We start from the raw sequence: 24561 nt of genomic DNA on the forward strand, positions 1-24561 counted from the left end.
GGAATCCAGTTGTCAGCGTATGTGCTCCTGGCAAGCATCAAACTTCTTGAGTCTTGAAGAGCAGGAGCTTCTCATGTAATTCTCTTTGACTAGGACAAAACAGCTTGTAGGTCCTCCCCCACCCGCCCAGAGAAAATACATGAATACTTCCCACATAGACGTCTCCTCTTTCACCTTCTTTTAACTCTTTTTACACCTGCTCCTCACTCACTCCTGCCCCTCCAGGACATAGGAAGCGGAAATACATAATAAATACTACTGTATGGTCACTGGGTCCTGTCTTAAGCCACCACTTCAGGGGTATTTAGCAAAAAGGTGCAGAGTAATAATTCTCTCAAAAGGGAGTTTTTAGAGTTATCTGAAAACATGAAATTGTACAATACAAGTTAACTTTAGTTTCACTAATTCCATTTTTAAAACACTTGCAAGCAGCTTGAGATGTACACACAAATTCAGAATTGCCAACATGCCAAAATATTCAGCATTTGTGTACTGCAGAAGTTATAAGGCCTTGCCACAGAATACACAGGGACATAAGAATAAGCCTTTGTATGTTCAGAGATTTCTACTTAGCCATAAATTAGTTCCGCTACCAACTACAGAAGTATGGCCTTTTCTCTATATGCCATTCTTAATGTGATAAACCTTCATATGACTTTATTTTTAAACCACCTCACATCTCTCATTGCTGTCTTCCATCACAGCTGGGCAGTTGATAATCTGTCTCGTCTCAGGCAGCTCATTACTTTCCTCCAAAACCAGACTGGAAATTCAGGTTCATTAGCAGACCTTGTATTCATACAACATGTTCAGCTTTCAAGGCAAGATAGCATCTTATTCTGCTTCAATATTCAGAGAGAGAATGAAAAGATGAGACAGAACAAAAGCATCTTCATCCATTATGATTTATTCTCTACAATACTTCATTAGAGGATAGAGTTCAATGATTTACACTCAGAAGTTATATAGCTGGGAGGCAACCAAGTGTAATACAAATAATTGGTCTGACATCTCTGCACTGAATGTCAAAAGAAGTCTCCCTGCTTTAAGGAAATAAAATTAAATTAACCAAAAAATGAAACATGTAGGTTCCAGAATACAAACAGAAAACAGCACTAAGTCTGTGAAAATTGAGGATATTAATGTATTATGAAAAACAGATGATCCATGTCAAAGTTAATTTTAACTTTCAGGATTTTAGTCTATTGTTCTTATAAACTGTAGCTATATGTGATATTTTGACCATAAAACTTTTCAGACTGAAATGGCCTCTATAGAGATTGTATGTTTAACATTATGAAGAAAAGTTTAAGAACCTCACAGTGGAAACATTCCAACACTGACAACTCCAGTGATCAAAGACATTCTTCTGCAGTTACTGTAAAACAAGACAATGCGTAATTGCAGCAAGGTAACTTCCCAGAGATGGTTGTCACGAGAATACACCGTTCTGGACCAAAAGGCACTAGAGGTTAAGGATGAGCCAAATCCAAACCAGCAGATTATCGCTGGGACCCTCCAAGGAGCAGATTTTACCTACTATCTAGCTGAGTGCTACCATCTCTGTGGGGTTCCCTGCAGTTGCTTTCTTTAATCCCAGTGGTCTTTTATTTTATTTGCCCGCTTCTGATTAGGCAACTGAAAGGCAGTTATGTTTCATTTCAGACTTGTCTCATCCTTACACATACCTCCTGTCTAATGATCCAGAAATGGGGTTATTTCTTAAGAACCTCTGTCCCTGCCATAGATTTTTCTGAGGTGATGTGACCATTGGCATGCTTTTCAATGCATTTATAACTAGTCCCAACTTGGGACTGATTTTGAGGATGCCCTGTTCTCAGACAGCAGACTGGTGTTCCCCTGGTCTGTTTGGTCTTCCTTTCACAGCACAGGCCAGGTTTGACAGGCATTTTTCCTTTTTGACTTGGTGGGGAAATGGAAGTGGGAGGGGAGGAGAAGGCTTCCCCACTCCAGAGCCATTCAGCCCACTTATGTCTAACGCAACCAGGTCACTCAGTCCTAAAATTCTGTGTTTAAAATGGCAGCTAACCCTCCCCCCGTCCTCTATTAAAATCCAATCCAAAGAACACAGTACACTGTCAAAGACACAGATCAGGGCAAACATTTGAAAAAGAACCTATAGAATTGTGTAACTTAGCAATATATGCCTGCATGACCTGTCTTGCTAGAGTAACCAGGGGTGAACAGCCTGGCACTCTATACCAGCATGATCAGTCTCGCTGAGTATGCTCCAGGGTGAAGTTTTAGCACCAATTGTTTTGCTTTATTAAATCTTTAGAAATCAGATTCTAACATAGAACACTTGAACAGTAATGAGGGTAGCCCTATGTATCAATACTGATTGACGGTGGAGGTGAATGGTATGTCCAAACGAGACCCTGCCCTCTCCCCATGAGTTCACGGCACCTAGGAGAGTAATTACAAATCACTCTAGTTTGTAACAAGACTGATTTATTCTCAGCAGCAGGAAATCATGAAACAATCCCTTCATCTTCAAACTTGGTTCATCTACATCACAAGGGAAATGTGGCAATTTGTAAGAATGACCCAGTACAGAAGCAAAGCTGGGACGATATTGCACAGATATCCAGAAATAGGACCCCCTCCTTTCCCTCCCGTCTAGTCTCTCAGGAGCAGCACAACATGATACTGACAAGCAAAACTGCAGAGTTTTGTTCACTTCTTTTGAGGAATTCGAAGGAACATGCACACTTCTGAGATTTCTTACAGATCCGCTTCCCACGTAAAGAGAGAACTCGTGTAAATTTCTGGCTTGGCATACCAGTTTAAAAAGCCAGCATTACAGTACATATTTTAGAGGATATACGCAGCCAAATATCCATTAGTCCACTATGCTTTTAATCTGTGTTTTCTTTGACCATCATTGCCAATTACCAAAATATTTGTAAGAAGCTTGAATAATCATTTTCCAACTCCTTCTCGTTAATTGAGAGGTGCCATAATTCAGCATTCAGGACATCATTCAATGACGTGGGTAGGAGGAGTATGCAGCCTGAATAAGAAGATGCTTCCATTTAGTAGCAAATACCTTGTATAATCAGCAGTGATGGGCGAGGAAATACGAAACACAGAGGGTTTAATAGGGTTTGAATAAAATGGGGATTTAAAATAATTGCTGGATGTGGCAATGACTGAATTGTGTTAAACAATGATTTACAAGCTAACCTACATAGCTTTACTCTATAGACCTGCCTTGAAGTGGAATATCAACATCTCTTAGATCAGATCAGTAGCCACCCCAGAAAAAGTGACTGTCCCGTTGAACGCCTCAGAGTGTTTACTTGACTTAAACAATTTCCAAGCACCAGATTGGCTTCTATAATGGCAGTCAATGCCTGGCAAGAGCCCCCTTCCGTCCCCTAATCTAGCAAAGACTCCTCCACAAGTGTCTAAGGCAGTAAGGAAGCCTCATTGTAATAGGAAGGAGATCTTCCAGGCAGACTCACGTATCTCACCATTCCTATTCATTAGCAGGCTATGTCATAAAACATTGTTTAAACTAGTGAACTGAAAAAGGAAACAGAAAAAGAATACTGGAGAACTCAACTGACAGTGGTATCTGAGAATGGAAGCCTTCTGGGGTGTGTTTAAACAATGGTTTCATCTGTAATATCAGCCCAAGGGCGTTCACATCTTTAAATGGTCTCCATCAAGTAGGCGGGGGGTGGGGGAGGTGCCATCCAGATGTTCAACCCTCCCCTTAACACGACGTCCACCTGTGATGTGCGGGGACTAATCAGCTCTTGATACACAACAAATACCAGAGATTAAAAAAAGAATTTAAAATAACCTAAAACGTTTTGTTGAACTCCGTTGCCCAGACTGCCAGAGGAACGCTCCTACTTGATCTGGGGGGCTTTCATAATTAACAATTCAAGTTTCCAGAGCATAGGACACGCAAGGACAGAGCAATCTGAAGTGGCACTTTCACTCCCAGAGGTCTTCCACACCTCACTGCAATTCCTAGTCACGGAGCCCCAATCCAACGACACCCCCATTTTGAGGGAAGGCTGAGATAAGGCTTGGGCCCCAGAAGTTCTGTCAAACTCACATCATCCCCCCCAGGTCAGCTGGAAGGCAGACTTGGCAACGGAAGCTAGCATCATAAAATGGTGCAGTAATAGAAGTAACTGGACCAAGAAGAGGAGGCATCTGCCCCAATGATGTCATAGCCATTAGTGGCAACTGGGGGGCGGGACTGGTCATGCAGCCGTGTGTCAGGAGTAATGATTGTAGAGGGGCGGGGCATGGAGAGTGCCATTCTGGAAACAATGCTGACGGGAAGCCATATATTCTGCATAACTGATTGTCACCTTCTCACTGCGGTACCTGGGAGGAAACAGGAAATAAACAGGAAGTAACTAGGGTACGAGATTCATCAGCAAAAATATCAAGTGTGTACTTATCTGAATTTATATTGCACAAGGGTTGAGCTGACTCATATAGAGCAAAATGGGCTCAGGGCCTGAAAAATATAAGTTGTGAGGTCACAGTGAAAGGCTGAAGTGCTGTGTGTGTCTATCCATCTGTTCATTCTTCCATCCTATAAGCCAGGTGTGGGGAAACTTTTTTGGGGTCGGGGGCCACATGCAAGTGAGAAGCAAAAAGCCTCCCAGCAACAAACCCTCACAGATGTGCCTCCCGACTGAGAAAGAGAGAGAAAAAAGACATTCCCCACACTATTCTCAAGCTCTATCAAGCCCTACCAAGCAACCTAGAGGGACTGGGGCTAGCAGATTTTGTGTGGTCCCCTTAGATCTGGGGTGGGGACAAAAATGAGGAATTCCGTGCACTGGCAGGGACTGCCAGGGAGCAGGCTGGGCTGAGGGTGTGAGATCTGTACAGGAGGGAGGGTGCAAGAGTGGGCTAGGGGTGAGGAGTCTGGGTGGGAGGGAGATACAGGAGCAAGCTGGGGGTCATGGTATGAAGTCTGGAAGGGAGAGTGCAGGGGCAGGGTAGGGGTGAGGGATCTGGGTGGAAGAAGGGTGCAGGATTTGGCCAAAGGGAGCAACGGTGGGCAGTGCCTTCGCAGACAGCTTCCCTGTAGCGCACAGAGCTATTCCCCATTGGCGCCTCTGAGAATCAGGTCACTTGCATGCAGGTACCTCAACATGAATTCAGGTGATCTAACTTAAGGCATCCACGTAAGTTTTGGCCCATGATTCAAGAGAGGACACAAGTGACCCGGGCTAGGTTAGCACTGAACAACTGGTAAAGATATTTGTTGCCTATAAATAGAATATTGTTTCTATCAGACTATGCAAGGTCTTCCCACTCGCTCACTTTCCTGCACACATTAGGTGGTTTTTTAACAGGACAACATGTTTCAATATCAAGAGAACTGAAAGAATCACAGCTAGAGCGTTACAGAAAATGGTAATCTGGGACACTGGCAACATGCAGCTAGTGCACTTTTATTATATGTGTCTGCTTTGAGAAGAGGTGCAAGTTGTTTACCGTAAGCAGAGAAGTTAAACTTTTAGACAAACACTAGAATCTATTCACCCTAGAGTGTAATTCACCGCCAGCCTCAGTTTAATTTTTAATACACTTGGAACATTTATGAAATGACTAATGAAGATTCCAAGTAAAGGAGGGTTTCTTGAAGACTGGTGCATAGCTACTCTATGTTGCACCATCAGAACCCAGAAAATCTGAGGGTCCCTTTTGGGAAACTTGTGAATTTCTACAACAGATAAGGATTTGCTTCTAAGCACAGCATCTTACTTATGTACATCACAGCAGAAGGCAAGTCCGTATTATCACTGGTTTTAATCAAACTTCATTGCATCCCATCCCTTCCTCTGCTAGTACAGCACATGTCTACTTGCTTGCCCTAGGGACAGATAAGGGCTGACATGATAAATGATGCTATTACAAGAGAAGAAGCAGAATGTTCCCATTTTTCTCAGCACCCATATCCTGCAGACAGGATTCCTCCTCATAAACACAAAAGGAACACAGCCAGCAGTACAGCTGGGAGCAGCTTTTCCTTCCTCAGAGATATACCATCAAAGTAAGTAGCAGATGGACTTGGAGAGATTCATTGTGGAGAAGTACCTATCTTACCTTAGCTCAGTGAGTTCTATTTCGTTTAATCTCCTTGACAAATGTCAAGTTCATTTGCAATTTGCTCGCTTGGAGGTGCCCATCTCCGTAACTTCTGCATGAACGGAACATGTTACACTGTGTTGCTGCAATATAAGCTCTCTGCCTCACCTACAGCAATGCTGGCCTTCAACCTACGCCTCTGATTTGAACACGGCAGGTCAATACTGGTATCAAAGGCAAGCAGAAGAGGGATTAATTGCTTTTGGAAACAATAATTAGACCCCTGCAAATCCTTGGTATCTGCATCCATGCATATGGATGTGGGTATGTGTGGTTCATTTTTGCAGATGCAAATATGGATGTAAATTTTGCATCCAGAAGCCTGCACATTTCCAGATCTCCATGTCTCATTTTTGCAGATATGGATACAAACTATGTATGCATGCAGGGTTCTACCAATAATACACTAACTGATGAATTTAAAACTACAAAGATGTCAGCTTACCTGGTGAGTTTAATTGTTTTCCTGAAGTCACTGGTAATCGGAGCCTTAAATCCACCTTTCCTGAGCAAGGAATCTATGGTCTGGATCTGATCCCAGTCTATTGAGAAGAGCAAGGGGGATTATTATTTCCGTGTACAGCCACATTACAAAGAGAACAGAGACACAAGCAGGGCTGTAGAAAAACAGGAAGACCAGCACTGACAGAAAACTAAACACAGAGCAGGTTACAGACTGAGCTTTATAAACATACTGCGTGAGCTGGACATGCACGGTTACAAACTTGCACACTTATCTACACACACTTTAACCCTCTTTAAATCCTAGGGGCACTGTAACTTGTGTAATATAGCAGCTTAGTATTCTTCTGGGAAGATCTCCACCCTGCTACAGCTGCATGGACTGTGACCCATTTCTTCATGGGCCATTCAAGTTTAGTTGATTAAACCCTAAAATACCTAGCTCTTACAGAGATGCATTTGGACCAGCCCAATGGTCTAGTGACAGCACAGTGCATTGCTGTGTGAGATCAGAATTAAAAAGCCTATCTTATTCTTTTGCCCCACAGCTAGCAGGACACAACAACTCAGCTCTGCAAAGTGGAGAAAAGGAGGCAATATTTTGTGCAATTACATTGGTGGCCATTACTAGCGCAGTGGGAATTGTGCTCAGAGTGCCTGCCCTCACCTACAGGAAGCTACCATAGCAAGGAGGAGTAGGAAAAGGGACTCTCCTGCTGGCAGACCCACTGACTGGGGGAGGGGGGAGGCAGAGGAGGAAGTTGCTCCCGGGCCTGGCATTTCACAGGGGCCTGGAGCTCTGGCCACCACCACTGCTACTTTGGCAACAGCAGTGGCTGGATCTCCAGGTCCCTTTTAAGGGCTGCAGCAATGCTGTTCCTGCTGCGAGGGAGTGGGTGGTGCGGTCAGCACTGCTGACTGCCCTTGGCCCCCACTCTTCTGCTCTTGGCTCTGCCTCTTCCAGGGGCAGAGAGTGGGGGCCCCCCTCCCACATTGCCCCGTTGCTTGCTGGAGGTCTGGTGCTACATGGCCTTCACTACCCTGGCTGCTGGGAAAAACATGGGAGAAGAAACATGCACTGCTGAATAAAGCTGAAAGTGCCGAACTTCAAGATCCTCCACTGTTTCAGCCTGGGTTCCTTTTCACCCTAAAGGACTCAATTGTGTATGTGGACGGGGAAGCAGGACCAGAAGAAATTGTGACAGCAGCAGTGTGGTGTGTCAGTGATCTACAGTATGTCTGGTGTGCTTGTGGCTCCAGTAGAAGGTCTTATTTAGCCAGTGCAATTCAGACACACAAGCCTTTCTTTTAGATAAGCCAGGTCTATGACAAGATAAGCTGCCAGTTTAAGGAACCCACCTTGTTCCTTAGCAACTTCAGGTAAGTACGTGGCTGTACGTTTGACACCTTTCTCATTGATGAACTCTATTCTGATCCCATGGATCCCAACCTACAAATGGAAATGAAAAGCCAAGTAAGAGGTATTTGCTGGGACTGAATCCCTTACAGACTTATCTTCACCAAAGCATAATGCGTTACTGTGCCAGTCTGGCCACATGCCTGCCAGGCACTCTCTTTCCCAGGCCAGCCTAACTAAAGGCTTCCCCAAATGGGCAAATGGCCCCCTGCCTCTTCTTTCAGGCCAGCACAACCAGTCTTCCTGCCTCCTGTCCTGAGTCAAACTGGGCCACAGACTTCTAACAGGGCAAAGAGCTTCCCATCTCCTCTCTGGGGCCAGCCAGGCCATGAGTCCCTGTAGGGGAAAAATCACACCCCAGCAGACTACACCCAAAAGCCACATACTTTGGCAGTTCTCCCCTATTTTATTTGTCCTTATAAGAAGGACACATTTCCACATACTGTCTCTCGAGTGTTCCGGCATCGATTGTCTCCTTACCCTAAACTATATCCTCCTCTAACACCCAATGTCTTCATCGTCCACCAAATTGTTTCTAGATCCCCATAAAATCAGCCACATCCTCACCTCTCTTAACCCCCCCAGTCAGATCCCTCCCCACCCATGTCTGGGCTATTCGTTTGTCACTTAACTGTTTTCTGCCCTGTCTCCTCTACTTTTCCATTCCCAGTTCCTCTGAACTCAGTTATAACATCCACACACCCTTGTAATGAAGGAGGCACATTACCATGTACTAACCCGAACCCGAACGGAACGAGAGAGTGATGCAGAGTTCCAAATGCACCTGTTCTCACCTCCCAGTCCAGGTAGTCACTTGCATCCTCAAAGTTAGTGAGGAGGGAGACAGAGCAGAAAAGTTTAGGCAGCTCCTCACGGGTCAGGGGGGGGAATCGGCTGTCCTTAAGTGCACTATGGAGGGACAAAAAACACACCGCCTAAACCAGACACTGCATCAGTATTTCAGGGACACAAAGAGTCATTACATTTAAAACCTGCCTGAGATTACAGAAAACAGTTCCTCTTGTCACAAGATGTGGAGGACACTATACGTAATCCTACCCTGCTATCTTCATATTATGCATCCAGAGACGTCAACATGGTTAACTAGAAGATACAACAGAGCCTCTCTGGATTTGTAAAGAAATGGTTCCTCTGGCAAGAGAACTGAAACTGAATTAACCACCAAAACATGCAGGCTGTGGGCACATTCAGCATGTGAATAAGTTTGTTAATTACCTTTAAAAAAATTAAGAGGTCAAGCAAAATCCAGCTGTCACAGAAGTCTCAGCTGTTGCAGAGATGGTCCACAAAGTCCCTCTTACGATAGTTGAAAAAACGTGACATACAGCTCTGAAGATTTCTTTTATTACAAAATGTTTAAAGTTATACGGAGGTATAAATCTAATGAAGTTTCTCTGAGGTGTTGAATCCTCTTTAAAAACCAAGGTCTTTAGCAAGTTTGGTTAATCTCAGATTAACTTCATTTTCAGTGTCATTACCTGGTTAATGTGTATTCCCTGAGTCCTGAATGAAGATTCATGGCTGAGAAGGTTCCAATGCAGCCACGAAGCCGCTTGTCTCGCCCCGTCTTCCACGTCACAAAAAGCGGACTGAAAAGGCAAACAAACACATTCCAGTCTCAAAGAATCCCAGCCTTGGGGGACAGCAGCAAAAAGTGTGAAAAAGCAAATGTACGCTAACTCGGAGAAGCACCTGTGTGCCATGTGTCAGCCAGTCATTTTCTGTGAAAGGCATTTCCTCCCTCTCTTTATGCTCTACTCAGTATCAATCAACTTTTCGTATGGGCAGCAGAGCTGCTTAACCCCACAGGCTGCCTCTCTGTGCAAGTCTCTAAATTCTTGGCACTATCCATTAGTTTAGACACACATCCTTAACAAATTAACAGAGTTAAAACACACCCCTACACATTTATGGAGTACTTTTAAAACTGAACATAAGAACGGCCATACTGGGTCAAACCAAAGGTCCATCCAGCCCTGTAGTCTGTCTGCCGACAGTGGCCAGTGCCAGGTGCCCCAGAGGGGGTGGACTGAAGAATGATCAAGCGATTTGTCTCCTGCCATCCATCTCCAGCCTCTGACAATCAGAGGCCAGGGACACCATTCCTACCCTTGGCTAATAGCCTTTTATGGACCTAACCTCCACGAATTTATCTAGGTCTTTCTTAAATTCTGTTATAGTCCTAGCCTTCACAGTCTCCTCTGGCAAGAAGTTCCACAGGTTAACTATGCGTGGAGTGAAGAAGAACTTTCTCTAATTAGTTTTAAACCTGCTACCCATTAATTTAATTTGGTGTCCTCTAGTTCTTGTATTATGGCACAAGTAAATAACTTCTCCTTATTCACCCTCTCCACACCTGTCATAATTTTATGTACCTCTATCATGTCCCTTACCATGTCATAGCAAGGATACCAAAGTGCGCCCAGGGTGGTGAAAAACCTTTTCTCCAAGAAAAAAAAAACCAAACCTAGATTTTTCTGGGTTATGTGCAAGATCTGACATGTGAGTCAATTCTCCAGGGCTAGGGAAGATTTTGTTCATTACTTCATTCACCTATGTTACATTTGATGTATATTTACAGAGATTCTCTCCTACTGAACAGTTTTACTGCAATTTTTACACCCCTCCCCCAAGAATTTACATTAACATATTTACAGGTTTGGTATTGGGGGTGGGGGGGCAGTATGAGAAATAATAGGGCCTAATTTCAATCTCTGAAGTAAATGAACTCTTCATAATAGGAAAGTGATGAGATTATCATGGTTTCGTTATAGCCTTATTTCTCTGTAGGTCATTTCTTGTCCTCTCCTCCCGAGCTAGGGAAGGAGTCATCCGTGGCTGGAGAGAAGGTTGTGATTAGTGGGTGGAACGTAGCTGTTGGAGGTATAAAAATCATCAACTGTTAGAAGGTCTCCTAGAAGCAATGAACTCCTAGAAAGTGGGCAGGACATCTGATAATGTGGAGCTATGCATAAAGCCGGGTAGTGAACCCTGTTTTTCTAGTCTTCAGAACACTGAATTCAGTCATTGGTCACTTTTAGTTCTAACCAAAACCAATTAAAGAGATACTAACTATTCAAACCAGGTGATTAGTTGATACCAAATGTAACATATGAATTTCTTGCACTGAGTTTACCTAAAGATGAAAAGTGGAGAATCAAGAGAAGGGGCAGTAGGAAAAATATTTTTTTTTCTAAAGAAAAATCTATACATTGTCAGTAGTTGGAAATGAATAAATGTAAGGATTAATTCTCATCAAGAAAAGGCAGAAAATTGGTTCCTGAAAATGTTTCAAAATCAGAAGCAGCCTTGTCTACTGAAATAGAAGAGCAAAATCCTGATGAGTGTGTTGATCCCTCAAATGAGATTTTCAATACCTCTATCATTTTGCTTGGGGAAAACAAATCAAAACTTGAGATTATCTCATCTAAACTTCTGACATGTGTGTGTTTAGAACACTATTTAAGAAAAAAACCACCCCATGACATCCTGGTGTGCAATGGAATTGCCCTATTGGATCAGAAAAGCCACCATGGGTATCCTGCCACAGTACTTGAAAAGGAGCAAGACCGATTCAAGTGGCAACTGTGGAATAATCTGCCCCAACAGGAAATTGAAAAATTCTTCCACAACCACTGGCAATCTGATGTTTGGAACAGAGTGCAACGAAAAACAGGACTGATTGTATGAGCAATGCTTTGTGGAACTGTGAGGAGACTAACTCTATATATTCATTCCATTACTGTACACTGAAACTGGCAACCAGTGTGTAGAAAAACATAACGTTTCACATATCAGACTTTATAGAGGGGCACTAAATTCACAAAAAGTGGTTTCCGGGGAACTTAACAGCCTATGGGCAGACGACCTGACTGCTATAGACTCAGTGGAAAGTTGGCGTGATCTGGTAAATATCTGAAACCACAGAAACACAAATCAGAGACACTCCGGGGCCCTTCTTTACTTCACTAATGTGACCTGGATCCCAAATAGAAAAGTCACAGGTTAAGCACAGAAAGAGAGGGAGAGGCTGAAAGATGGCTGAGGCTCTGTCTACACTAGAGCATAAAGTCAGTTTTAAGGCACTTAGCTCAATTTTACAGTGTGACTGCCTTCACTGCAAAAAATATGAGGCTGATTTTAACAGGCGCTAAAGTTGACTTTCTCACCTTGATCCTCCAATGCGGCATAACACCAAGTTTGAATTTAAAAGGTTGAATTAATATAGTGTGGAAACAGTGTAATTTTAAATCAATTTTATTGGCCTCCAGGCGTCTCCCACAATGTCCAGAACGTGTACATTCTGTCTGCTTTCTCGTCTGTTGCTCTCCATGTGTGCAGGAAGTAGGGAACAGGACACCTGACAATTTGAATTAATTTTCTTTCTGATCAGTCTGCCGATTGCATCTAGCCATGAAAGAGAGCCCCAGCATGGAGCTATGAGGAGAGCCAGGATCTCATTTCGGCTGGCAGGCTACCTCCCACTCCACCACTCCACATGGTGGCTTGGCTGTGGGGACCATACAGCGGCATGTCCTGCCCTGCATGGGGTGAAGGCTGCTTCCCTGCACATGATGTAGCAGGAGAGGCCGAGAAACTTCTTTTCCATGCTTCACATTTGTACATGGCAGCCCCGCCTCTCCCACAGGCACCACGCGGCTGATGGACTAGCCCTTGCTCCACCACACCACGTGCCGGCTGTGCAGTGCAGACCATGCTTCCAGACAGCTGCATATCCTGGCCTACGCAGGGTGATGGCTTCTGCACATTCTCTGGGGCTCACCAAGCACTGGGGGTTGCCCCCCTCAGCAGCAAATATTTTTTGGGGCTGAGCCTGAGAGACCACACACGCTGGGGGGGGCTGATCTTGTGGTGGCAAATATTTTCAGGGCTGGCACCCATCCCCCATCCCCGTAAACACACAACTGATCAAAAAATGTCAACAGGTTACTCGGGGGCTGGCCCTTCAGAGGCCACACATGCCAGAGGACTGGACCCCGGCAAACGACATTAACACTCTCCACTACTCTCCCTTCCCAAAGTGTGTTGCTCGGGGGAGCCATAGTCTCTGTAGTGATCTGTTTGGTGCGTTTTCAACTGGTTGACACGGCACAGTCAGCTGTGTGCTCCCTTATTTTTAAAAGTCACTGTTTTTCCTGCTTTCCACCCACAGCTCATTTGGGTGCTGCACTTTGTGAAGCACACCTGTTTGCTGTGTTTTCACAGGGGGAAGATTAGCCGAGTGACCTGCGGACATAGTACAGTCAGCTCGGAGCTCCCACTGCTCTTTTCCTAGTCGCATGGAGCCAGTTTGTTCCACTTGGGCATCATGGGCTTCAGCTTCTGAAGCCCACCTATTCGGGTTTTTTCACTGGGGGGCAAAGAGGGATTAGTTGAGCAACCTGGTGACATGGTACAATCAGGTTATTTTTTAAAAAGGGACAGAATGAAGCACAGTCCCAGAAATGGATGCTTAGAAACAGCTCTCTGTGTGTGTGTGGGGAGGTATGGGGCTTAATGCAGACAACTCAAACAATTTCTCTCATTGGGCAAAGAGACTTCAGAAAGATGTCCATTTGTTTTCAATGGGAGGGGAATGAGGGCAATGCATTCTGGGAAGATGACATCACACACCCACAACCATTTGCTGGGCATTTTTTTCCTCCATAACGCACCAGCAAGAAAACCCAGAATGCCAAGGGGCTGAGGGAACTGTGGGATAGGTTCCCACAATGCACTGCTGCAACAGTCGAACTTTGGCAATTTAGCATGGATGCACGAGGTCTACTTTGTGGGCAGGTGAGGAAACTCAACTTTGACTTTATAAAACCCTGTTTTACAGAGTCGACTTTAACAAATTTGACTTAATTTCATAGTGTAGATGTAAGCCTGATAGAACATAACCCTCAGTTACCTCCTGCTCTTCTAGGATTGAAATTGAAGATGCATATTTCTACCCTTAATTTATATTTGCAGTGAATTGCGTTGCCACTTTTTGGATCAACTTGATAGCAATATAATCAAGTGGACAGGACAGTTGAATTCAGAATGCTTTCAATTTTTAGAACCCCTGCATTCCTGATGCTGCACAGCCAGTATCAATTGTGCCTGTTTTTAGGAACATTAAGATTATTTTAAGAAGTTTTGAAGAAATCCATGTTGACGCTAAAAAAGGATATAATTTGGTACAAGTATACTGGTACCAGAGGAGACATAAAATACAACTAAGCTTCATTAATTAGCCAGCTAGGAACTGGATTATCATGTTCTATTTGTTTCCCTTCTTCTAGAATTATGATCTTTTATTTTATAACAAGGGCCCCTACTTTCACATTTGTCTAGCTTACCAGTCATAATTAGTTTCAGGACTAGTCTTGAACCACTTCTACATTCTAATACACTTCATCTATTCATAAGGCAAACTGAGCCACAGAACTGATGGACGTTAACAGGCAGCCATCTAGACTCAGTCTGATGAATGGCCAACCTGCCTGGTCCTGCAGTAGCCTAGCTCCAGGGTGGAAAGACTACTTCAGTTAATTGGCAAGTTAATTCACATTTCATAAAACAGACTAGAAATCAAGTTTAACTCCATCTTTTCTATATTTATTTGTGACTCAATACCAATTTGCAACCAAACTCTTTTCCCCTCTCTGCATATCTACCTACCACAATCTCTTACTACCTATATCGTGGGGGAGAGAGGGGAGTATGGCTCACAGGCAGGATCTGCCCCACCAAGCCTTTTAATCCATCCTGTGGCCAGCCCCTGCATTGGAAGGTGACTCTGTTACTCCTGCCCCTCAGCAAAATCTCTCAGTGCCTATAGGTCAGAAACTGGCCAATGGAAGCTCAGACATTTTGCTGGTGGCAGTGGGGGGGTAGCACAATTTCTCAATTCTCATTGGCTGGTTTCAGGCCAAAAGGAGCTGAGAGATTTCTGTGAGGACAAGAACAGCATGTGAAGCCCTCTCCCACCACCCCTATAGTGCAGAGAGCCCCATGGAAGAACCAGGGGACAGCTCTGCCCCTTCTGGGGCCAAGAAGCAGGGACTCCCCCCACACACACACCTTGCCCTGATGGTCCCAAATCCCTGCTCCAGGTCAAAATCCCCTCCTTCACCCAAACTCTCTCTCAGACCTCACACCCTATTCTGCACCCCAGTCCCTCAGCCTGAGCACCCTTCTGCACCCAATCTCCAATCCAGACCCTGCATCCTCCATAGAAAAGTGTGGCCCTTGACCACTTTCCAAAATCTTGGAGTAGTTCCCCATCAAAAATGATTGCCCACTCCCACCTACTTAATTCCAGCTAGAATTCTCACCCATGTACTTGTCCTTTCTACTTCACACTGAGAACTCCCTTTCCTATAACTTCCATGTCCTAACTATCCAGATGCCATATCCTTATCACTACCAACAATTCCACTCGCTCCTCAAGTTAGCTCAAAATCCAAAATAAAATTGCCCTCATTGTAAAAGACCCCCCCCGTGTTTTTACTCCAGGTGGGCTCCCAAAGCATCTCTTTTTCTATTCCCTCCATTCACCTAGCATCTCTCTTTCTAACCTTCCACATGACCTTGTCACTCTAAATGCATACCTTTGTCTCCCTAGCCTATAACTCTTAATTATAAGTTAAGAGAGTGTAAAGGACACCATTGCAAATTACTTCCATATTTTTAGTCTAATTGCTATGAGCATTTGAAACCACTTTGTTTACACAGCCCATTACACTTCTGTCTCAGGACATGGCATGGCAAAATAGACGCATACAGGGAACCTATCCTATGCTCTTCCTGGTGTTTGCCTGACAGAGTGTTTGCTAGTTGCAAAACAAATTGAAGGAAGAACAGTGAGCAGTTGCACTTAAAGCAAAGGAGGAGATATCATCCTATCTGTGGGCCTGTGCTCTTTTTAGGGCCTCCATAAGTATCACAGTAGGAACAAAAATCCTTAGTTAAAAAACAGCAATTTTAAGAACTCGACATTACTGTTATAAACTTGAATTATTTTAAGTTACATCAGCTTAATGGTGCCTTGTAATTTCCAAAGTGGTCTGTGACAGTTTGTGTGAAAGAGGCTATACAACATAAAGTTGCATTATTGTCTTGGGAACAGACAAAACAGTACAACTAATCTTCCAGTTCCAAGCAGCAAGCAACAAACAACGAGCAGATGAATATATCCTTTTGTTAAATAAATAACTAAATAAATAAATAAATCCTGTGATCCCAGGGCATGACAAGGACCCATTCAAGCTGGAAACATTTAGATTTAGATATTATCAACAAATATTTTATAGTCTAGCCTAGATTATTTTTCTGTTGTACTGTGCTTATACTATTAGATAACGGAGCCTGAAGCATATCCTGTGCACCCAGAGTTCTCACAGGATGACAACTGCACAGATACACAACAACTGCCACATGGACACCACATATTGACTGACTGGATACCTTCATGCCATTCAGTTGTTTACAATGTCTATAAAAATCTTAGCTATTACTAAAGGTGGATATACTTTTACATACATTTTATGCTAATCTGAATTAATTAAAACATGGAAATTAAACCAATTTACTGTTGTTCACTTCTGGTGATGGTCATCTGTGCCACAACCCCTCTTGTAGGAGTCCCATTTCTCAGCTCACCATCCACTTCTATCTGCCTTTTTTACCAACTGACACCCATAGTGTTTAGTCATACACATTTTCTGCTTGCTTGGCCTCTCAATGCCCTCAGCTACACTGCACAGATGGAAGTGCTTGAGGTGTATTCTCACAGAAGTAATTTGGCTTTTGTCTCTGTCCTACACACCCTTAACCCTAGGCATGGTTTCATCCTTGAACTAGAACCTCTTCTACAGCTGTGTATCTGCTTAAGACAGTGGTGGACAACCTGTGGCCCATGAGGGTTCTATGTGTGGCCCACAACACATTTTATTACCATTGCCCACACTCAGGTTTGCCAATCTCCACTGTTTTCCATCTGCATTGTTTTTTCCTACTGGTATTACTGAACCGACACACAGGTAAAGCAGGGGCACATGACATGAGGTGTGTACTTACTTCACACAACACTGACTACGAGAACCACGTGCACCCTCTGCAACCAATCAGAGCACTGCTACAGTTCAACTGGCACACCCCACAAACTCCAGGTACGCTAGCACACTTAGCAAAACTACCCTATCCCAGGAGACCATCTTGGTTACAGGATTCTTGTGGCCCACATAGATGAAGCAGAGCCACTAATGAGGCATGTTCCCTAGCCTAGGTTGACCATCTTCAGCCTAACACCATCTCCACAACATTGCCCATTTATACCATTGCTTCTACTCCTTCCAATCTTCATTACCTCACTTTGACTATTGCCACTCTCTTGCCCATCCTCTAACACACGGAAAGAAGTACAACTTTCTCAACCACAACCAACTTGAACTGGCTCATCTTTTATTTCAGGGCCCCTTGTTTTCAATAACCTTATATTGAATTGCTTCAACCAACCTCTGTCACAATCTATTCTCCTACTACTCACCAAGCATAAGTCCCATCCCTTCATCTCCTCACAAAAGCAGTACAACAGGCATGAAGGCGTTTCTCTCTGTAGTTCCTGACACACAACGTTGGCTCCCATCTTTAAACCTACCATCTCATTTTAAAAGTCTTCTGAAAAGCTCCACACCACTTTTGATTCTCTTACCCTATTTTAACTCTTCTGTACAGTTTGCATGAAAGATATTACACAAGTTAAAGCTGCTCTGTGTTAGGAGGGTGATTACTGCATAATTCAGTTATTTTACTGAGGAATTAAATCACAGTGGGAAGTTACGCTACTTTATTACAAGCTAGGATTGTACATCTTGTTAAGGGATCTGTTGCATTACCTAACCCATTAGATGGGGTTCAGGAATACAAAGGCGGAGGGCTAAATTTACTCTAAGCTGCACAGCCACGTAGCTACACTGCTGGCTGTCAAGGACCATGCAAGCAGGGAGACTGTGCATGGCCCAGCCCCACTGGAGCTGCTGTGGCCAGGGAAAGGCTTCTCTCCTCTGCCAGAACTGCCATGGCTGGGGAGAGGTGACTCTTAGCCAATCCTGAGCTGTCACAGCAAAAGAGGGCTGTGGGAAGCTGAAGCAGTACCACTCTTCTGGGCAAGCCTACTGCTTTTCCTACAGAGTGTTTCCAAGCTTAAAACTTGCCCTTTGTTAGTATAAGAAATGGAAATGTCACTCCACAAATGTCTGCTTGTGTCCAACAACAAATCAGATGGGAGCTTTACTCCCCACTTATGGGCAATCTTTTGTGGTTTGATTTTAGATAACCCTACAAGCAGCACAATACCCCCAATTTTTATGTCCATGTGTGGAAGAAATTATGTTATGTGCACCAAGATGCAAGTAACATGTGGCAGGGATGGGGCCCCACGGGATTCAGGGTGCAGGAAGTGGGGCTCAGAGATGGGGTTGGGCATGAAGGGCTTGGGTGTGGCAGGGGGCTCAAGACTAGGACAGAAGGATGGGATATGGTGGACACAGGCTGCAGCTGGGGATGAAGGGTCTGGGGAAAGGTCAAGGGTGAAGGGTTCAAGGTACAGGATGTTCCAAAACTGTGGCATGGAGAGAGGACTTCCCACAGCCCTCTCCTGCTGCGACAGCTCAAGACTGGGTGAGAGTCACCTCCCTGCAGCTCTGGCAGGGCAGAGCTGGGGGAGGGAAACCTCTCCCTGGCCACAGCAGCTCCAGCAGGGCTGGGCCATGCATAGGTCTCCCTGCCTGCATGGTCCTTGCCAGCCAGCTGTGTAGCCACGTGGCTGTGCAGCTTAGAACAAATTTAGCCCCCCTGCCCTTGTACTCCTGAACACTAGTTTCCTTTTTTCCAAAGAACCCCTCTCCCTTCCCATCAATCCCCTGGCTGCTGGACTGTCAGGTTTCTTCCTGCACATCCAGGTTACTCACTAGGGGTCATTGGTAAATCGAGGAAGTCGCGGCTGAGGGAAACCATAGAGATGACAGTAGAGTACATCAAAGCAGTAGCAGCACATCTCCGCTGTCACTACAAGGTTCTTGGTACTGTTGCCAGTTCCATTAGGCCGAGAGAGTGGGCTTAGAGCTCCTGATGTAGGATTCATTCGAGTAATGGGGGAATTAGCAGAGCCCAAAGTTAAGTCAGATATATTCTCCCTTCCATTGCTCCCGTCTGCATGCTGGTGGTTCTGAAGAGGACCCGAACTCGAGCCTGGCACAGTTGTAGCCTGATTCCCGTGACTGTGTGTTCCACTCCCAGACAATTTGGGTTTCTTTACCCCACAACAGCCAGCTGCCAACTTGGGCTCAAGTGGAGGAACACAGCGTCTTTTTCCCATCCTGATTCAGCACTTGCTGCCTAGAGCACTGTAGAACCCTGGCAATAAACAAATAAAAAAGCAATATAAAACATTGTTACATTAGGTAAATAAGCTACAGTGTCTTCCTCTCCCCTATTAAAATATCAGGCAGGTTAATTCTGGGGGGAAAAATGGGGGAGCAACACACAGATATTAAACCACACTCAAGTTATTGTACAGGGAGTGCATGTTTCAGAGGAGAGTGAAAGTGTAGCTAAGCCACTATCTCCATCTGGTTACACTACTACTGTGATGGGTCAGGGTCACTGTACATTTTAAAAATAGGCAAATCCATACAAGAAAAAGCATTTGGCTTCCACGCAAAGAACAAAACAGAAACAAAAAGTGCTGGGACTCCAGTCACATCCAGCATGGCACTCTTTGCTCCCTTAGTGCTCCTTCTTCCACCTCCTGGCTACTGCCTCTCCCTTAATGGTGGTTTAGCCCACCATGTGGTGGGTTCCCCCTCCCACCACTCTCCTAGAGGATATGTTCCACATTCTCTTCTCTCAAGTTTCTAGAGAGCAGGGCTGTTGGCTTTCCTCCTCTTCATTCATGTGAGGTCTGGTCTATAGATGTCAACTGAAACAGGAGCCTGATACCATAAACTGGTTTACAGAAAGAGGCCAGTACTGCAGACTCCTGCACAGTGACCTGGTGTGGAACAACCTGCTGAAAGAAGCATATGGTGCCAACTATAGAGACTCAAACTAGGGCGCCTGGATAGGAAAGGCTGTAGGTGGATCTAGAGTGGAGAATAGTTTTAAGCACAGCGGTACTCAGCATAAAGGAAACTGCCTACCAACCATGCGGGAGGAGGTAGAATTTACAATGGCCAGAAGGGGATGGGATGCAGAAGAGAATACTGGTGCACTCACAATATGTCGGTAGGAAGAACTGAGTGGGGGCTCATACACCCTGGGAAGAGGCACAAAGATCTGGGCAACTGTGCTAGAGAGTCGGGAAATGACTGAGGGTCAACTTGCACAAGGGTGAGGAATGCGCAGGCGTAGGAACTGTTGAGGGTAAGTACATGGTCTCATCACCATGGTATCTGAGCATGTGACATTTAAGGACTTTATCCTACAACAACCCTGTGAGGTAGTGAAGTATCAGCCTCAGTTTGCATATTGTGGAACTAAGGCACAGAGCATCTAAGTGATTTACCCAAGGTCACAAAGGAAGCATGGTGGAGCCAAAATCAAACCCAGTCTCTGTTTGATAAGCCACTACTTTGGCCACTGGACCACTCTTCCAACTTCCAAATATTTAAGTGGTGGGCGAAGTAAGCGTACAAACATACTGGTAGGTTAAAAACCCAATGTTGTGGGTTGCTGGTTAGATTGTTTTTACATAACAATTCCCTCTCTCTCACCTACAACCAAGACCAATTTAAGCTCTATCTAAGTAATTGCTCCAGCTGTCACAGGAGTCTTGTGCGATCCCAAAATGGAATATGATTGGGTTCAGGTCGTTTGTGAGTTGTGGACTATTTCCAATTACTGTGGTTAGGAAGAGCAGGACTTTTAAAACAGAAGGGACAGAATTCATCAGTGGCTTCAGGGGAATAGATAGATGACTTAATTCTTCCCTCCTTCAGGCCCTAATACAAGGGAAGAATATTAGGTAGACATTTGACAAAATGATCTCTGAAATAAGTATTTAAGCGTCATATAGTTGGATTTCAGTATTAAGAGCTGTTGAGATGAAGCTCTACAATATTGCTGTATTGCCTTCGGTAAAAAAGAGTGCATTTATTCACTGTCTGTGCAACAACCATTTAAGCTCTGAGGCTGTCTCATTAGACAGAGAGAAACATGGCATGGAAGGGATGTCTTTCACGGTCTTAGCCCTTCAGAGTATCTGTATCAGGTAGAACCAGCCTGCCAACAGCAGAGAACTGCACACATCAATGACTGTCTCCAGCATCATCCAAACAGCATCACTTATGAGCTGGTTAGGACTCCTTACACACATCCCACAACCGAACCTTCAGTTCAAATGAAGGTGCTATTACTACAAAGGTCAAATTTCAGCTCTTCATTTTTGTTACTACAGGGCCATAATTCACAATATGGCAACAGAAACAAGGTCTCCAGTCAGTAACTACAGTTATTTTTGTAGTTCATAAGATCCAAGAATGTTACAAGCACTGTGATTTATTTTCCATTTTGATCTGGCTAGGGCAAGAGGTGAGAGTCCACATGCTTTAAAACAAAAAGTGAGTTTTCTGCTTGCAAAACGAAGAGACTAAATTATACAGGTACGTGATGTGCCATTTTTCCCATACAATTGGACCAACATACCTCCAACCTGACCTGCAGGGCCTCACAGCACAGTCCTAGTTTGGTCACTGCTCAAAACCACACATCCTCCCAAACTGCTTTGTACAAATTAGAGTGACAGACACCAAAATAATTTTTATTTGTGACCTAATCTAGGATTTGCCTTGGTAGAGATAAAGGCACTAGTTTTCTTCAAAGCAGGAGCCACCTTTTAATGTGCTTGTGAGGCACAAAGGAACATCATTCTGGACACTAGTGTAACAGAAATGAATCAAGTTACACCACATAGCTCTCACGTTATCACTCTTAAATTCATCACACTGATACCCTACCCTTCGCCTGTTAGACTTTATCTTTTGAGAGAAGCAGGAAGACTAACAGGACGTGCTCGAGAAACATTTCAGGGCAACAGAATCTTGAGACTGCCATATCCCTTAACTACACAACACTTGGTCACCCTGCCACAAGGTTAGCTTATGACACACTGAATTGACAAGCCACAGAAACACTTTCAGTTTATCCAGCAAGACAACTTTAGCACCCCAGGGTGTTGGTAGGATGTTTGTCTCCGGGCTAGAAATATAGGTTAGTGCAATGAGATGGGAGCTTAGGATGTTATGTTAGTATGAGGTCATACTTACTGAAAGCAGAAAGCTTGTATTGCCAAGAGAGCAGCAGCTTGTGGGGGAAGCTACTTTATATCAGGAATGAATTCTCTTTTCTCAGGTCCCATTCCTATTCCCCAAATCTGAAAGGGAGGATTTCAGGGATTGAGTGTTAAAGATCAGGCTGAAGTTATGAAAGAAGACAAGGACTGCACAAAAGGATTCACATAAGCTAAAGACTGGAGAGGAGAGCATTACTAGCCACCAGGCCTATCAAATGAAGTGGCTAACAAAGACTGGATATCTATCAATCGTCACATTCCCTGGACCTCTTGCATATGCTGCTGTCTGGGTAGACTACAAATTCATGCAAAAGTCAGCATGCACTGACCAGATGCTTTAGTGGAGGCAACATTTTGATATAATACCAGACAACTTCACCTTAAATTCTGCCTCGACCAGGAACTGCCTTCCCACCCCCTCAGGAAAGGGCAAGACACACAGAGCAACCGACTACTTTCAACAAACTTCAGTCACTCTAATTACCCCAAAACAAAATGTGTGGGGAACCTGCAGGGACTAGCTGGGGTGGGGTGGAGATAGGACAGGGGAAATGGCACACATGTAGCAGCAAGGCAAGTGAGAGAAAATAGGGTGGGGGGAGATTGCCTGGGAGACAATAAGGCACACATCGGAAGGGAAAGAGGTCACAAGGGGGAGGGGGAGATTAGGAGCCTGGAGATCAGGCAAGTGGGAAGGGAGGTGACTAGGGAGGGGATGATGGGGCAGCAGGTGGCCCGATAGGAGGGCAGGACGTGGCCAATGGGGGCTGTAGGTAGGAAGGTGACAGGTCACCAATCGCCTCATCACCTGCTCAGATGGCAGGAGGTGAGCAAGCAGGGGCAGAAGAGGACAGGTGAGGTGAAAGGAGGTGAGCAGGCTGGGGGCTGATGGGGCAGGAGGAGGTGACCAGCTAGGAGGGAAAGCAGCAGCCAGCAGGGGGCTGAGGGGAGGAAGGTGGCTGGGCAGGAGCTGACCAGGTACTGGGACTATAAGCAGCAGCTGCCAGGCAGCTGAAGGGGCAAGGGGAGGTGAGCAGCAGGGCAGGAAGCAGCGGGGATGGAGGTGAGAAGGTGGCTGGGCAGGCAGTGATTAGGCAGGGGAGGTCAGCTGCAGGGCAGTAAGCAGCAGGGATGTGGGGGGGGGGAGGAAACTGGCTGGGCAGACAATGACCAGACCAGGGAGGTGAGTTGCAGCAGGGCAGGAAGCAGCCAGAGGCCTGGGGGAGAAAGGGGACTGAGCAGGCAGTGACCAGCAACAGCAGAGCAGGAAAGATAGGGAGCAGAGGAGGGAGGAAGTGGGCTGGGCTGGCATTGACCAGGTAGGGGAGACGAGCAGCAGCAACAGGGCAGGATGCAGCATGGGGATGGAGAGTAGAGAAAGGGGACTAGGCAGGCAGTGACTAGCAGCAGCAGCAAAGCAGGAAGCAGCCAGGGGGAGGAAGGGGGCTGGGCAGGCAGTAATGGGATGGCAGGGGCAGGGCAGGCAGTGACCAGCAGCAGGGCAGGAGTAGTCAGGGGCTGGGACTGGAAGGGGCTGGGCAGGCAAGCAGCAGCAGTGGGGCAAGCAGTAGTGGGGGGCAGAGGAGGGGGCTGGGCAGGCAGCTGCAGAGTGGGGAGGAAGGGGGTAGGGCAGGCAGTGACCAGCAGCAGGAGGAGAGGGGAAGAGGGACGGGGAGGGCAGGCAGCAGCAGGGGGTCGGGCAGGGGCTGACTGGGCAGCGATGCTGCCTCTCGCCAACAGGGGGCGCCCGAGGCGCTGAACTTTGCGGGTTAGGGCGCGCGGGGCTGCACGCGGACCCCCCGCCCGTCCCGGCTCCGGGCGGGGATTTCACCTCCTCCGCCCCGCGCGCCGGGAGGGGTCCGGCGGCCGCGCTGGGGGGCTGAGGGGCCTGGCCGGGGACTGTCCCACCTTCTCCTCTCGCCCGGCGCCGGACGCGGCTTCTCTGCCGTCTCAGCCCAGCCGCCGCCGCCGCCTCCCCTCCGCCGCCTCCGCCCGCTTCATGGAGCCATAGGCTGGGCAGGGGCTCCCCGGAGAAGCGGGCCCGGCGGGGCGGGGGGGCCGCGCAGCGAAGCTGGGACGAGGAATCCCCCGAGCCGCTGGGCACAGGGGCTGGAGGGGAGGGCTGGAAGGGAGGGAGGCAGCACCCGAGTCCTCCGCTATCCCAGCA

At 45.9% G+C, this 24561-nt stretch overlaps 1 protein-coding gene across 3 annotated transcripts; it reads right to left on the bottom strand.

Annotated features, from left to right (window-relative positions):
* Nucleotides 1-2455: 2455 nt before the first annotated feature.
* Nucleotides 2456-24561, bottom strand: AMMECR1L (AMMECR1 like). Of its 3 annotated transcripts, none has more exons than XM_075004228.1 (8): nucleotides 24303-24561; nucleotides 22369-22475; nucleotides 19015-19459; nucleotides 9532-9642; nucleotides 8827-8941; nucleotides 7975-8065; nucleotides 6599-6695; nucleotides 2456-4371 (listed from the first exon to the last, which is right to left on the bottom strand). In XM_075004228.1, the coding sequence occupies exons 3-8, from the start codon at nucleotides 19419-19421 to the stop codon at nucleotides 4260-4262; spliced, it is 933 nt and encodes a 310-aa protein (XP_074860329.1). In that variant the 5' UTR covers nucleotides 19422-19459; nucleotides 22369-22475; nucleotides 24303-24561; the 3' UTR covers nucleotides 2456-4259. The 3 variants fall into 3 exon arrangements, with proteins under 3 accessions (XP_074860329.1, XP_074860331.1, XP_074860330.1); XM_075004230.1 differs by having other exon boundaries at nucleotides 2456-4507; XM_075004229.1 differs by lacking the exon at nucleotides 22369-22475.

Source organism: Carettochelys insculpta, chromosome 10 (genome assembly GCF_033958435.1).
Source record: "Carettochelys insculpta isolate YL-2023 chromosome 10, ASM3395843v1, whole genome shotgun sequence".
Taxonomy (NCBI): domain Eukaryota; kingdom Metazoa; phylum Chordata; order Testudines; family Carettochelyidae; genus Carettochelys; species Carettochelys insculpta.

Excerpts from the sequence above, each read along its gene's own strand:
- AMMECR1L (XM_075004229.1), bottom strand. The coding sequence starts at position 19,421 with ATGGGAAAAAGACGCTGTGTTCCTCCACTTGAGCCCAAGTTGGCAGCT. Across the intron at positions 6,696-7,974 it reads TGAAGTTGCTAAGGAACAAG|ACTGGGATCAGATCCAGACC; the intron begins GTGGGTTCCTTA and ends TCTTCTCAATAG. Across the intron at positions 4,372-6,598 it reads AAAACAATTAAACTCACCAG|GTACCGCAGTGAGAAGGTGA; the intron begins GTAAGCTGACAT and ends GTTTCCTCCCAG.